This window comes from Coturnix japonica, chromosome 5, assembly GCF_001577835.2.
Source record: "Coturnix japonica isolate 7356 chromosome 5, Coturnix japonica 2.1, whole genome shotgun sequence".
In the NCBI taxonomy this organism is placed as follows: Eukaryota; Metazoa; Chordata; class Aves; order Galliformes; family Phasianidae; genus Coturnix; species Coturnix japonica.
Genome location: NC_029520.1, coordinates 5,848,664 through 5,864,898, shown reverse-complemented (window position 1 = coordinate 5,864,898; position 16,235 = coordinate 5,848,664). Strand labels below are relative to the sequence as shown.

Below are 16,235 nucleotides of genomic sequence, written 5' to 3'. Positions count from 1 at the left end.
TGGAAAGCTATTGCATGATTTAGAGAGAAGAGTAGCATACTGATGTCCTTAAGACTCTGACAAATATTATAAATTGACTCATTTTCTCTGTGATCTGCCTGGATGGTGTTGAAATATGAGTTCAAATATATCTTCCTATAAAACACTTATTTTATATTTACAAGTAACAAGATAATTCTGATAGGAAAACTGCTCTTAGTACTGCCATAAGCAGATCTACAAATTAGAAATATATGCCATAATTTGTCACTACCCACATAATCTTCAGCAACAAAGTAGCATGAGTGGTTGTAGAAAGGGTCCTTTACCACAAGCATGATAACTGCAAAATAAAATGCTCTGTAGAATTAATTTGTAAGTGACACTAATATTGAGGAACTGTGATCAGACAGAGAACTGCTCCAGAAATTCTCCTGATTGCTTTATCCGTGTTTACTCCACATGTCCACTGTCTTGGAAATCTCTTGGAATAAGATAAGAAAGGCATGAAATTAATGCTTCAAAATGTACCAGTGAGAATACAAACGGGGACAAAATTTTTTTCTTCCTCTTTTCTGGTGTGAAAAGAGTAGTCATTTTAAAGGGAAGACAGCCTTGAATGTGATGGGGATGAGAGGGGCACATGTTGAATTCACAGCTGATTCAACCATCGTCATAACAGTTCTTGCCACACCTGATGTTGGTCACCATGAAGAAGCAACTCTGCCTTCAGATAATGAAGCAGCACAGAGCACCGAAGGCATCACACATCCCACTGATGCTCCCGGGGGTCCAGTTCTGCTTGGGTTGGATCCTGCCAGTACAGATGAAGCTGGTGAGGAATCTCTACTCATGAGTACCAGTAAGAATAACGGACCATGCTCATTTCTCACAAACTGTGTGAAATGAGACATTATTTCTCCTGAAATTGACTCCTCCTTCTCTCTTTCTCATTTTTGGGGTCTACATCCTTCTTGTGGACTTGCAGTGCCAAATTTTGTGGTGGGATCTGATCTGCTGTTAGTGACCTTCTAAACTGGGCATAAGGGTCTCTTTGCTGGTGCATTTGGTGGTTTCTGTTCTTGGCTGAAGCATGTTCCTGGGTGGCCTCTTGTCTTTTCTGCCAGTCACACACTTGGGTGACCCTGAATTTCCAGCCTCATCCTCTTCCTCTGCACATCAGTGAGGTCAGGCTTGGTGTGCTCTGGTGCCACGGTCGGTATGGTGGAGGTGCTCTGGTGGGGTTAGCTGGGTGACTTGCTCTTGTGACTCAGCAGTGGCACCGTTGCCAGAGAGTGTTGTCCTGATGGTGAGGGCAGGGCAGTGACACAAGAACCATGCCCTATACGTTCTGTCTTGAATTTCTTGCACCTCCTTGCCAGTGCAGGACCACTGCAAACCTGGCTGTGGTGTGGCCGCTCACTCCTGAGTTACAGGATCAGGTTTCCTGCTGTGGTCTCTTCTTCTGAAGGTCTTCCTTCTCCACTTGTCACTGGCATACCTGAATACAGCCATCGCCTTCCTACAGCATGGCAAGCACGTGCTACTTAAGGATATAAAAATCCACTGACAGTGTGGAAGGAGAAGGGGAGGCCTTCATGCCTTTTCTCCTGACGTGCCTTCAGCCAGGCAGCAGGACATGCTTTCTGGTGTGGAAGGAGGGAAGCAAAGTGGGTGGATGTTTGGTGGGCCTCTTAAGCTGATTGTGCCATCGTCCCAGCAGTCACAGTGTCCGTGAATGTTTTCCACCCAGAAGAAGGAACCAGCAGGCCCCTGGTACCCAGCATTCAGCCTGGAAGTGACAGCGAACAAGCAAATGCCACGGATGGTTCTCATGTCAATTTGATACCTGGAGTATTTCCAGATATGGATGATCATTTATACCAATTACCATCTCATCTTTCTACTAGTAAGAATTGCTATTTAATTGAATTTTCTGTAATGCTACTCAGATAGTCCTGAGTAGCAAATGAGTGTTATTGGGTTGCAGAAAGTATTCTTTTCTTCCAAGAATGATAACTACAAGGTAAAATGCTCTGTTGAGGAATTTGATAATGACACTAATGTTGAGAATCTGTGATCAGACAGAGAACTGGTCCAGAAATTCTCCTTATTGCTTTTTCTAAGTGTCCACTGTTCCAGGAGTCTTTTGGATTAAGATATGAGATGCATGAGATTAATATTTCAAAACGTAGCAATGAGGATGTATTGGAAGACAGTTTCTTTTTCTTCCTCTTTTCTGGTGTGAAAGAGCAGCCATGTTTTAAAGGGAGGAGCAACTTGAATGCAGTGGGTGTGGGATGGGCACAGAGGGATGCATGTGGATATACAGCTGATTCAACCATCATCATAACAGCTCTTGACACACCTGATGATGCTTCTCATGAAGAGCCAACTCAGCCAACACTGCCTTCAGATAACGAAGCAGCACGGAGTACTGAGGGCATCACACATCCCACTGATGCCCCTGGGATTCCAGTTCTCCTTGGGCTGGATCCTGCCAGTGCAAATGAAGCTGATGAGGAATCTCTGCTCATGAGTACCAGTAAGAATAATGGATCATGCTCATTTCTCACACACCGTGTGAAATGAGACATTATTTCTTCTGAAACTGACTCCTTCTACTCTCTTTTTCTTTTTTGGGTTGTACATTCTTCTTGTGGACTTGTAGTATCATAGTTGCAGGTTTATAGTCCTGTTGCATTTTAACATCTAAAGAAGTAATGCTATTCATCAAGAATGTTCTTCCCTGGGCCTCCTCTTTCTTATATCCTTCAGTTTTTTTCGAGTTGATTTTAGTGGGATGTCATACTGAGGAAAATATGATTGTTTTTAGAGGTAGATGAATCATATTCTTAGAACTAGGTTTTCATATCTATTCACTCCTGTTCTTGGAATTTTCACAGATGACTTTAGTACTGTGAATTTTAAAATAACGTGCTATTGCTCAGAAAGATCTATGAGTTTTTCCTTCTAAGTTGTGTAAATTATCCTTTTGAAAAGCTCTGTATATTATCCTCAGGAATTATCCCTCATCACATTATTGGGCCTTTACTCTTTTTTTTTTGTTTGTTTTTATTATTTTGTTTGTTTTGTTTAATAATGGACTCATGACACTGTAGTGCTTTGGATCTTTTTCATCCCTTGTAGTTTCTTAAAAGAATGACAAACCTGCAAAAAAACCTCTATGGAGAAAAGTGTTATTTGTAATTTCCCTTTTCTTCTTCACCTTCAGTTTTTTTCAGGATCACTTTAACTCTTGGGATTTTCCAAAGAGTTATAAAAAACAAAGTTTGCATTGGCAAACGACAGTATGTTTCTTCACTTCCTCCTCTTGTTTGCTATGTATGGAAGGGATCGCATAAAACTTTATCATTTATTTTTATCAGCATGTTAAGTTTTATGTGGTTTGACAAATACAAAAACCCAAATAAGATCTGAAAATTTATTCAAATACTTTCAAACTGGTCTTTGAAATCTTACTGTTTTGTAATAATAGGAACTATAATATTCATTTTACTCTACAAGTAGTATGATTTATTTCCCTCTTAAGCAGTGGTTACCAGATATTTTCAAAGAGAACACAGTAAGCTACAGTTTTTGGGAAGTAGTGTTTTGGTTTCTCATTTTACTTCATAATGTTGAAATTCAATAGTAAATTTTTCATCGGTATTAATGTTTATTACTGAATTTGTATTTTATAGCATTTAGATACTCTTCAAGAGGATCCAGTTAAGCTGTGCTGATACTTAGCCTTCTTTTGTGACATCCTTATTCCTTTGCATCAACAGTAGTCTTATTAGAAAAGAGCACTGTCTTAATGGTGTGGGAGGGATATTCATTAAGCAGCTTAATTTGATAATTCTCCATCTGAATTCATTTTGAATTTGAATTCTTCTAATGGGAAATGAGCATACTTTTTTTATTTTTTTTATTTTTATGATCATCCCAAGGAAAAGTAGAGATGCATAAATAAATGAAAAGAAAAAAAGAAAAGGACATTTTTTGAATATGATTATATTATCAGCCTTAAATAGTTAGGTCTTAAGTAGCTGCTACTTAGATTTGGATAGATTTGCATGCTTGCAAAATCACTGAGATTTTGGAAACGAGTAAGTAACTAATAGAGTGTTCAATAGAACAATTGTAAAGGATCAAAAAAAACCCAGAATAATGAATGGTACAGATCTTTTTCTTTGTCCTGCTTTCTTTTCCCCTAAATCTATTCTCTACTAATAAAGGAAGAGGCAGACCTTGATAAATGAAATAAAGAGAGAAAATCTGATAAGGTAGGGATTTATAAACATCTTTGACGTTATCTTAGCCATCATCACAACAGTCACAGACTCCAATGATGTTCTGAACCCAGAAGATGTAACCCGGGAAGTGTGGACACCTCGAGTCATTGATACGGCTCTTGCCACACCTGACAATGGTCACCATGAAGAAGCAACTCAGGCAACTCTGCCTTCAGATAATGAAGCAGCACAGAGCACCGAAGGCATCACACATACCACTGATGCTCCCGGGGATCCAGTTCTGCTTGGGCTGGATCCTGCCAGTACAGATGAAGCTGGTGAGGAATCTCTACTCACGAGTACCAGTAAGAATAATGGACCATGCTCATTTCTCACAACCTGTGTGAAATGAGACATTATTTCTCCTGAAATTGACTCCTCCTTCTCTCTTTCTCATCTTTGGGGTTCACATCCTTCTTGTGGACTTGCAGTGCCAAATTTTGTGGCATGATCTGATCTGCTGTTAGTGACCTTCTAGACTGGGCATAAGGGTCTCTTTGCTGGTGCATTTGGTGGTTTCTGTTCTTGGCTGAAGCATGTTCCTGGGTGGCCTCTTGTCTTTTCTGCCAGTCACACACTTGGGTGACCCTGAATTTCCAGCCTCATCCTCTTCCCCTGCACATCAGTGAGGTCAGGCTTGGTGTGCTCTGGTGCCACGGTCGGTATGGTGGAGGTGCTCTGGTGGGGTTAGCTGGGTGACTTGCTCTTGTGACTCAGCAGTGGCACAGTTGCCAGAGAGTGTTGTCCTGATGGTGAGGGCAGGGCAGTGACACAAGAACCATGCCCTATACATTCTGTCTTGAATTCCTTGCACCTCCTTGCCAGTGCAGGACCACTGCAAACCTGGCTGTGGAGTGGCGGCTCGTTCCTGAGTTACAGGATCAGGTTTCTTGCTGTGGTCTCTTCTTCTGAAGGTCTTCCTTCTCCACCTGTCACTGGCATACCTGAATACAGCCATCGCTTTCCTACAGCGTGGCGAGCACGTGCTACTTAAGGATATCAAAAGCCACTGACAGTGTGGAAGGAGAATGGGAGGCCTTCACACCTTTTCTCCCGACGTGCCTTTGGGACATGCTTTCTGGTGTGCTGTGATATAGGAAGGAGGGAAGCAAAGTGGGTGGATGTTTGGTGGGCCTCTTAAGCTGATTGTGCCGTCGTCCCAGCAGTCACAGTGTCTGTGAATGTTTTCCACCCGGAAGAAGGAACCAACAGGCCCCTGATACCCAGCATTCAGCCTGGAAGTGACAGCGAACAAGCAAATGCCACGGATGGTTCTCATGTCAATTTGATACCTGGAGTATTTCCAGATATGGATGATCATCTATACCAATTACCAACTCCTCCTCCTCCTAGTAAGAACTGCAGATTGCAAGTGTTCTCATTTATACAACATTCAGTTCTTTTTTTTAATAACAATGACTTTCTTGAACTATTTGTAGTATTCTTAATTCTTAGTTATACTTGTAGTATATCTTTGCCTGTTTGTTTTTGTTGTTATTTTTTTTAGACATTTTTCAACTTGCTTATAGGCTTAACTGAAGATGCAACTTAGGGGAATATTTACCTTTGTGAAGCAGTGTAGTTGTCCCAAAACGCTGATAGTAGTGTTTTGTAAATATCCTTCTCTTATATTCTGCTATCTATATTTTGTAACACTTGTCATAAAATGAAAAAGTATAAGCTTTCTCCTTATGCTGAGAAATACATGCTAACCTTTTTACTTCCTTTTAAATGGACACAAATGACTGCTGTGTAACCCAGCGATCAGTCACTTTTTCGGCCATCCTCATTTCCTCTGCATTGGTTAAACATATATCAAAAATTACTTGTGCAATTTTTTTTTTCCTCTTAGTTGATATATCTGCAACTGGTATCTTGCCTGTGATTGGGTTGTAACTGACATTTTGTTTATGAACAGTTTATTTAAAGGAGGTTATTCATCTGGTAATGTTAGTGTAGTTAATACTTTGCTTATTACACCACAGATACCTTTTTCATTTTTGTCTTATTCTATTAGAACAGGACATGAGGAGACTATTCCTTCTTCCCAAATTCATTTTCTGTACAGATCATCACTCTAACAGCAATTTATATTTTTTTCCAGAAGCTATTCCTTTCTCTAACTGATCTAAATAGTGCTTTCATGCACTTCCCTGGAAGTTAGTGGAACCATGCCGGGGTTGAGTTTGGCCAGTGCTCTGTGATTATTCTTTATCGTTAAACATGATAACAAACCTTATCATTATAGATATATGATTAACAAAACCTTAATTATACAGATATATACAGCAGATATTTTAAAGATAATTCTATTGTTTCTAGTGACTGGGAATTAGAATTTGTTTCCAGAGAATGTAGTCATTTTGAAAAATTTTATCTAGAAACGGGATTTAGAGTGAAGGTTCTCATGATTTTTTCTTTCCAATTTCACCCTGGCATAGATCCACTCAATTTTGTGGAGTCTACTTAAATTATTGTTAATATTAATTCATACCAGGTAGAATTTGTCCTTTTTCTACTTCAGAATTTTATATAGACTCAATAATATAACTCTGTCAAAACTGCATTAATTATAGCATTTAGACATAGATACAGCAACATAAATGCAAAATATGTATTTGCATTTTAATGGAAAGATAATCCTATATTAATAGCTGCTTCCTACTACAACAAATTCATTTCTTGACACTCGCTGCCCTATCACTTAATTAAGCCAAGCAGCCTCAATGCAATGCGCAGACATTACAGTTCGATAAAATGTTTCCTACTTTTCTGCTTTGAGATTAAAAAACCTGTATGGGTTGCTCTGAAGGCCTTTTTCAAAGTGAATTCACTTTTGTTTTCCTACTTATCTACTCTTTGTGCTTTTTAAAAATACAATCAAAGAGAATTACTAGCATTGCCATTTTTTAAAACAAGCTCATTTGTTGAAGAGCCATTTCATTTGCGCAGCTGTAGCAGAATGAAAAGATTCATTAATATATTGGCTGGTTCTAGCTATAAGCTTCTCCCAAGCAAACAAATGGGTTCTTGTACTGTACTGCTTTCTTTCAATTTCTTTTCCTCCACAGCAATTTTAAAGTTGTGGTCTGACATTGCCCTAATGACTGATCTTTTGTCCAAATGTCACAGTGGAATAACAGAACAGTCCACTGAATTAATCAAAAAATAACTGTCAAAAAGAAGAATACCCAGTATGTCACCAAAATGAAATGTCAGGGCAACTGGGAGCCCTCTCTGCCCACTGCAGGCACCTTCCCCAGAGCCAGGACACCAGGGGACATGGCCAAATTCTGCTTCTCCTCAGTGCTCAGGAGAGGGGATGGTGAATGCAGCAGTTTTTTTAGCACAGGATTCTTTAATAAGTGTTTTTATAAGGGGTGACAGAAAGCACCTTAAAAAAATATCCACTGAATTGCCAGTTAGGCAATCAGTACAGTCCTCCTGATCTGCTTTCTTGGAGGCTAGATCAAGTCCTCTGGTTGCTAAATTAATGCTCTGTCCACTGGGATAAACTATCGCAGAACAAATCATCAGTCAGTAAGTTTCTTGTTAATAATAATGAAAACATCTGGAACATTCATGAACTACTTGTTGGCTATGCTCAGCAGTGGGGAAAAATATACTTCTTAGTTTGTATTTGCCAGCTGCTTTTAGGAAATGAGATCAGAAAGGCTGGACAGAGGGGAACTCCAATACGTGCTAAAGAAAAAGAACTTCGCAGCTGATTACAGTGTCTAATTTGCTCTATCAGGGTCTAGAAGATTTCAGAGAGGTGCAGATCTGTAATATTGCTTTTTGTACTGATAAAAAAGTTGTAGACCCATGTGAAACACTGTATGCAAATAATTTTAGACATGGAATACCCATGTGGCAACAATGTGGGCCAGAAATATTACTGTCATCACATAAGATTTCAAGCCGTTCAACTGTCACAGAAAATATGTGAGACTAGAAGAACTCATTTGGATTTAAGATTTAATTCTGTCTTAGATCTGAGTTACAAAACTTATTTTAAAGTGCCAAGGGAACCATCTCTATGTTTACAGAGAGAATTTTTGCTAATAAGAAAAACATTTTGTATTTTTAAGGTCCCACCTTATACTTAGCTATCAAATGTAAACCATGCAGAGAACTGTACTTCTATTTTATGAAAGCAGGAAAGTTTTGGAAATTCAGCTTTATCCTATATAGGAATAAAATTAAAAGTTTTGAAATTTCTTCTTATTGACCCTTTTCAGTCTTCTCTCTCTACTCTTTTCTCGTTCTCTTTTCCCCATAGAGCAGGCAGGACCTTAGACTTACGCAATAGCAACCTCTTCAAGAAGTCACCAATGTGTAGAAGTCTTTGCACTCTTTCCAGACAATTTCTAGGCAACTGTCATTGCATATTGGTTCATGGTTCACAATCAAAAATGAAATGTGTAAAAGGTGAAAGATTACAGCCATAAGCTTTGTTAACAGAATATGGAAGTTAGCAATAGTGTGGATGAGTGCAACGTTTATAGCCTGTGTGTGATTCTGTGTGAACTTTCTAGAAACATATATATTTTTATAAGAAAAGTCATAGCTTTTGTACCTCCCTGTGAAATACTCAGAAAGGATATTTGGGCTAACAGGTGGTTTTGTTCTTTAGGGTCTACATCCAATATAAATAGTGATCAGGGACCATACCAGGAAGATGGTGAACCTACTCCTTTCCCTGGAGAGTCCACAACAACAACTGTAACGTCACAACCAAGATCAGCCCAGGTACCAGGTAGGTTTCCAAAGTCATGTATTTTAGTACTGTAGGAACAGAATGACATGAATATGAACTGAACAGACGGAAATGTAGGTCAAGTATCGTTATTCTGGTTTTGTTCTGAATCAGGTAATGTTCAGCATTTTCACTAACAGTCTGAGAAACAGAGCATGTTGTAACTCATAGAATACTCTAGTAATATCTAGAAGAGAGAAGTCGTGTGTTTTTGAGAACAGGATTTAGAGATAAATAATCTTCATACTTGGGTATGCAATCTGAGGCAGTTTGGTGAAGGTAGATGCAAAGCACCATATATGTGAAAATGTTCAGTGTGAAGTTATACCTGAGACAAGCATTGTAGAAAAGGGCTTACAGATTAAAATGGAATAGAATAGAAAGAAGCCAACACAGTGACACAATTGCAAAAGAATGCAAATATATTCTGGGACATATTAACAGTAAAGTCATTTTTAAGACAGAGAAAGTAATTATCCCACTCAGTGTAGATCTGGCAAGTCCAGAGCTGAGGTACTGTATTCAGTTCAAGGCACTGAATCATACAGAAACAACAGGGAAAGACACAAAGTCTGGTAAGGTAAGCGTAGTGTGACGTGCATAAAGAATGGGCTATGGGGAAGGTTGCTGTGAAATTTCCATTTTTAAAAAATGCTAAGAGCAAATAGAACATTTCTCAGGGGTGCTTTTATTCTCTCTGTTTTGCCGGAGTGAAGCAGCTTATGTGATCTCCAGGCATCCCTTCCAGTTCTACCTCCTCATGATATTGCAGTTCCTTTTTATTTTTGTGTTTTAAAGTTTTCCCTAAAAATGCTCCTTAACTTAAGATTTTAAGTGACAAAATGAATGTAGACATTTCACTCTACCTTCAATCCATCCTACTTTTGCACCTGGGACTGCAGATGTCTCAGCCTTTTCTCCTGTTCTTGAAATAAATCAGTGATACAACAGCTTTACACTTATGTCAGCCAAACTACAGTTCTTGTATATGTTAACATTGGACAGGCATTACATCAGAGTTGGCCTGGGCATAGATGAGCACTTTTTTTGGCCATGTAGGCAACACGGCTGATGAAAATGTATTTAATTTGCAAAATGAGGAAATACCCACTTAAACTAGAAAAAAGTCTTAAAGTTTAAATAATGCTTGAGTGTCCATGAAACTCTGAAATTACGTGGGATGGATTAACACATTCCTCTTCCCTCCATCAACCCCCAGAATGGCTGATCATCGTTGCTGCTCTCCTGGCACTGGCATTGATCCTCGCAGTGTGCATTGCCGTTAACAGCCGGAGGAGGTAAGTTACCCTGTACTTCTCCAAACACGCTGAAGTGTGATGGGGGTGACAGAATGGAGCACTGACACCATATTGTTAGAGGCCATGTGAAATAAGAAAGATATCAGGCACACGGTGAGACAGAATTATCTACAGCTTTCTTTAAAGTTAAGTGGCTCTGGAGTTACACGCCCTGAACAGCACAGCTTATTGATTTATATCTCACTCTGCTATGCTTATAAAAGCAGAGGCTGCCTTTGTTTCCTTCCTCATACCCAGAGTCACCATAGAAACAGACAAACAGGGCCAGGATGACTAATTATAGATTGCAACCGACAAGAACTGAAACGGTCTCAATGCTAAAAATTACATCCCAGATGCTGTGAGTGGAAAATATCTCTTATGTAGGGCTGCCATGCAGCTGGGAGTGAGACCCAAGGAGAGACAGTGCGTGTGGGTGTGAGTATGAAATCGTGGATCAGACCCTAGCAGCATACACCAATCCCTAGGGAATAATTTTTCAAGTAGGGATGTCATCTAGTATGCTTGAAACAGGTGGAATGTTTTCTCTTGCTTTAGCAAGATCAAATAAACAAGAGATTCATTTGTTCTGATAAGCACTAACCTGCTGCAGACTCGGGTAGGGTTAGCTGGGTGGTGGGGTGGGAATGTTCTAAGCGTTAATTTACTTAAAAGTGAGAACTGCAAATTTGTTACAACATCAGCATGGCAGCGATCTCAAGCACCTACACAAAGCAATTGGTCCTTCTCAGTGAATTGCAGATTGCTTCATCATAGTGTTTTTGGTGTTGTGGAATTGGTTTTTTTTATTAATTTTTTTCTACGTTTAATTGTTGTTGTCTTAATAAAAACAGATGTTATCTTAAAACAAAAACCAAACCAATTGCACAAGGTTGTTCAGTGCAGGGCAGTTTACTTGTTTGATTATGTCTTCATTATTCTTCATGTTGCAAAGAAGACTGCCTCTGTACGATGCCTGTTGCCAAAAGAGCTAGGATCTCCATGCAGTCCCAAATTTGTGCACTGACCATCATTTCAGTAAAGAAAATCTGAGTTGCTCTTTTGAAAGCCTGTGTTCTCTCTGCATTTCATGGCTGCAGAGCAGGAATTGTTCCCAAGTGTGCACTCAACATTTATACAGCAAACTGAGCTCCCTTGGATAAAAAAGCTCTCAGTTATCAGTCAGTAAGCATGAATAAAAGTGATACTTAACTGCCAGATTAGTCATTCAGGCAAAGCCTGCTTTGCCAAAAACACTTTTACAGTACAAATTTAAAAGTTGGTGTCCGTCTTAAGAGAACTATGCTGTGTGCGTTCAGTGAACACTCAGCTGTTGGATCTTGATCCTGAGTCTGGATTTGGAATTATTCTGTCTGTATAGTGGGATATATACAAAGCTCCTAAATAAAATAAATAAATAAAATACACAACATGGAGAAACTGTGCACTTTGCAGACAAGTTTCATTTCCAGGATCCTTTTCCTAAATACTTACTTGAATTTTGTTTTTGTATTTCCACTACTCTCCACTTATGGTACTCATATTCTTTTTATTTTGATCTAGATGTGGGCAGAAGAAAAAGCTAGTCATTAATAATGGCAAAGGTGCAGTGGAGGACAGGAAGACAAGAGAATTAAATGGAGACGCCAGCAAATCACAAGAAATGGTGCACTTGGTTCACAAAGAACAGTCGAATGACCAAACAGGAGCATGTGATGAATTCCTCACCGTTGATGAAACACAGAATCATCAGGATGTTGACATGAAGAGTGGAGTGTAGCGGTATGAAGTCACCAAATAGATCAGTGTTGGGGAAATCAAAATCACACGGACCTTGGGCAGGAATTCACAGATGCACTGTGCTACTGATGTCGTTTGAACACGATTAAGCTTAAAATATTCTTCATTTTTAATTATTTTAGCATGATGTCCGAGTTACAAAATTGACATTTGCTTTCTGAAATAAGCCCCAAGTGTTGCAGTCAGTTCCCAATTTGCACATAGAGGGCGCTTTCTGGATCCTGGACATGTGGCATGCCATTGTTCCCCAGATGCAGTGCCTTCACTGTGCGGAGATACAGAAGCACCCAGTTGCTCCATGTTATAGGCATTTAAGGTACTAAGCTTGTCATGGTACAGCAGTAAGTGAGTAACAGATGTTAAAAGCCAAAATTGAAAAGACTTAAAACAGAAGTGCCTCCTATACTATGCCTAACCCAGCAGAATCCACCAGCAATGCCTACCAGCCAGGAAGAGTGCAAGGTGCATTCAAAGTCTGCCAGTAAAAGCAAAAATTAACGTTTTGTAATGATTGATGACTTGGTCTGTAACAAGTGAAACCCAGAAGGATAAAGTTTATTTATCTCTATTTTAAAATGTCTGTGGGCACGCAGCAGGATTTTTTGGGAGGGGAAACAAAGTGAGGAAAACGTGAGCTGATGCATAATAAACTTGTCTTCTTTGTTGTCTTAACAATCTGTACATATATCCTTGAGTTTCCAAGGTGTCCATGGCTCTTCCCCACCCCCTCCTTCACAGATCACAGTTCGTGTATGTTTTTTAAGAAGTCAGCTAGTAAAATTAATAAAGCAGTATGACCCTAGATCTATTGTGCGTGCACAAATCAAGCAATTGGAAGCCATCAGACATGACGACAGTATTTTTATTCCTGATGAATAGGTCTTTCTCTTCCCCTGCTCCATTTTTACTTAGGAGATGCTGAGCCCAAATCTTGTTTCTCCCATGATTGTTGTATTGCACCAGTTTGCCAGTATTTTGAAAGTTAGTTATATATGACATTGCTCACTTCTGATTTCTGTTTCATCCACTTTTTACTTCTTCTAGCCCAAAATGCCAAAAGAAAAACTTAGTTTATCGGTAAAAGAAGTTGAAATTTTACAGAATAGATCAATGAAATTTTAAGGAAACTCACCACCCAGTAATGTAATATAGTAAAATAGTTGCAGCTGCATCATCATGCTCTTCTGTTTTGTCCTTCTATGTCTGTTATGTGAAGTATTTGTATTAAGCTATGATGCTGCGCATTGTATTCATATGAACTGCCAGGAAGAAAATGATTTACTACCAGTGATCTGTGCCATCTTTAAGAAAGCATATTGGAGTGGAGAATAACTTCTAATTGGGCTGCCTCAGAAAAATGCAAGTAAAACCAACCAGAAGTGACTGCAAGCAGCAAGGTCTGTGTTGGCTGGGATGGGGAACGTTTGCTAAGAGATGTTCAGAGGTATCTGCTCCCTGACCACAGCACCTGCGCTGGAATTCACTTTGCTAATGTATGTTATTTGGTGTTCTCCATCTGAAGCAGTGCAGAGGATGAGTTTTCAGCTGGCTGCATAGTAACATTAACTAGCACTGGTCTTTACTATAACACCAAACAAAATGAAAATCATGATTGTGGTTCTAAGTTTACAGCCCTTCAGCAGTTTCCCAAGCATTCCATCGAGTGGCTTGGAGCCCTGGAATCTGCGGGCAGATCTCCTCAGGGAAAATGTGCACCTTGGCAAAAGGTCCCAAGATGAGGTGTGATTTCAGTGTACATATAGGATGCTTTCTGACTCTGTGTATGTCTCTTCTGTGAGCAGTCCAAGAGTGCTCACACAAGCCAAAGCCAATAAGGATAAGGCAATGTACGCTGTCAGTACATGAGGCCCACTGTCAAACCTCTGCCCAACCATAGTCACATATTTCAATACTGAGCTGTGCAAAGTCTGTTGACAGTCTGCATTGGGTTTTGTTTAATTCTTGTAAGGTTTTAAGGCAAGCTTTTCTATCTGTCATTATAAATGAAGATGATTGATTGAAGGCTGTGTTTAAACTGGTGTTACATACGTATTTCTCTAGGTGCGGAGATCCAGAATAAGAATTTTTCCTCTTCTTAAATCTTCATTTAATGTAAGCCTCAATCAAAAGGAGATAATTCACTGTCCGGGTGGGTAAATGTTCTTAAAAAACAAAAGTACAAAGGACCATGCCATGTTATTCATCTTCCAATGGAGATGTTGAGAAAATGGAGAAATCCACCCAATCCTTCTAATTTATCTCATGCTCAATACTTATAGAAGTATGGATCATACTTGTTGGCTTCTTTTTATATTTGTTATAGGGAGATGCTCAATTTCTCTTTAAAAAGGCAGTGCCGTTATTTTATATATGCTGTTTCTTTTTAGGTTATGCTGTGCAAATGATGCATAATTAAGTTTCATTGTAGTTTCAAAACTAGATGGCCATTTCATACATGTAATATAGTGCATATTTTTATTAATCTTGGTTTTATTGTTTCAGGGGTTGTTGTTGTGTGTATGTATTTTTTATATAGAGCACTAGATATATTTGCATATTTATTTAACAGATTAAGCAAAATTAAAGAAAATATAACCTCTAAATTGTAACTAGAAAAAGTATTGCCAAAAAAAATACCGCATGGAGCTGTAAAATAAGCTTCCAAAAATAAACTTGGTTCCACATTGAGTATGAGAAGTGAGGTCCGCGTTGCTAGCGGGAGAGGAGAAGCATTTGGCAGAGTGGTCATACTGAGCCACAGTCAGATCTCCTGCTTGCAGAACCAGCTGAAGGCTGCAGCACCTTCCGTGCTCCACCAGCCTCCAGTGGGCCCCCACCTCCATGGGGTTAGCAACAAACTCAGCTCCCTTGGAGCACAAATCTTGGTCCAAGTTAAGGTGCACACAGTGAGATGGAAATCATGTTTAAAGCAGTAAGTATATTTAAAAGAGAGGTGATATTTTTACAAGAATGTAATATTTCATTGAACAATCCCGGGTGATGATTTCACCTGTATTTTCTTGAAGATTCTGAAAGGAATGTTTGATTAAAGCAGAGAAAGGATGTATGGCCTTTGTCTGTATCTGAGTGGATGTTTTAAAGCCTTCCCAAAACATCAGTTCCCAAGTGAAATTTCTGCATAACGTTCTCTCCTTCATACGATGTATCCTGCAAGTCCTTTGCCAAAAAACGCTACCAACAACTACCACTGCACTAAGGAGTGTATGTTGGGTGGAATATTATTGGAGAAAATTTCCAGGTGTCTCATAGACATTGACAAAGCCACACAGAGGCAGAGGTTTGTCCATCACCCTGGTTGGGGTTTCTCTGGGTTGCTCTTCTATAGATGATGGGGAGCAAAAAAAATCCTCTGAGAATGCTGTTCTGTGTCTGCTTACACAACACCAGCAGTTTCTTTTATGCTATATTAAGCTGTTAGCCAGCAATTACTTCTTGGCCTTATTAAACAGTTCAGCACTCAGACGTCTCTGATTGCAAGAGATTTGATTTGTTAAAGTGCATATGGTTCCCTTTGGGTAACCACATGTACTGACGTGTTTTCCTCTGCAAAGGTGAAAGAGACAATGAGGTGGGAGCAGAAATGCTGACATGGGCAGGTTCCTGGGGTGCAGTTCCAGATCTGTGGGTATGGGGGACAAATCTCTCATCTCATTTTTGGGGCAAGAAGCGTGAAACAGGGAACTTTGGAAGGGGAACTCCAGACAGTTCAGTGAAGGAAGAGTACAGTCACAGGGAGATGAAATGTAGAGAGAGAAAAATTTCTGTGCCACTCACTGGGGAAGTCCCCCAGTATCCCCAGGACTTTGGCATTTGAATGATTTCACATTTCAGATAAGGGAAAAAGTATCAGCCTGTTCCTGTGAACCCCCCTCCCCCCCCACCTCAAGGTCACCTTCTGCATTCACCACCTGATTTACAAATGGCTTTTGATCAGTTTTTCCCCTGGTAGATTACATCTCACTATTACTCTTCTGAGTTGCTATGGCACTCACCAATGCCATGCTGAGAGCGCCCAGCTCCAACTGTGGCAAAGGTTACTAACAGCACCTTGTCTTCTGTCTGTCCATCTCTCCCATCCAG

The 16,235-nt window shown here is 39.6% G+C and overlaps 1 protein-coding gene across 30 annotated transcripts in view; it reads left to right on the top strand.

Moving 5' to 3' along the window:
• Positions 1-15,202, top strand: part of CD44 (CD44 molecule (Indian blood group)) — a 52,971-nt gene extending 37,769 nt beyond the window's left edge. For 8 of the 30 annotated variants that reach the window (XM_015863551.2, XM_015863548.2, XM_015863547.2 and 5 more), the window contains 8 exons: positions 662-841; positions 1,700-1,888; positions 2,336-2,524; positions 4,304-4,582; positions 5,441-5,629; positions 8,914-9,036; positions 10,256-10,334; positions 11,898-15,202. In XM_015863551.2, the coding sequence (XP_015719037.1) occupies positions 662-841; positions 1,700-1,888; positions 2,336-2,524; positions 4,304-4,582; positions 5,441-5,629; positions 8,914-9,036; positions 10,256-10,334; positions 11,898-12,114 (1,445 nt within the window). In that variant the 3' untranslated portion in view covers positions 12,115-15,202. The remainder of the gene's footprint in view (positions 1-661; positions 842-1,699; positions 1,889-2,335; positions 2,525-4,303; positions 4,583-5,440; positions 5,630-8,913; positions 9,037-10,255; positions 10,335-11,897) is intronic. The other 22 variants (XM_015863565.2, XM_015863572.2, XM_015863570.2 and 19 more) reach the window with 20 other exon arrangements.
• The last annotated feature ends 1,033 nt before the right edge of the window (positions 15,203-16,235 follow it).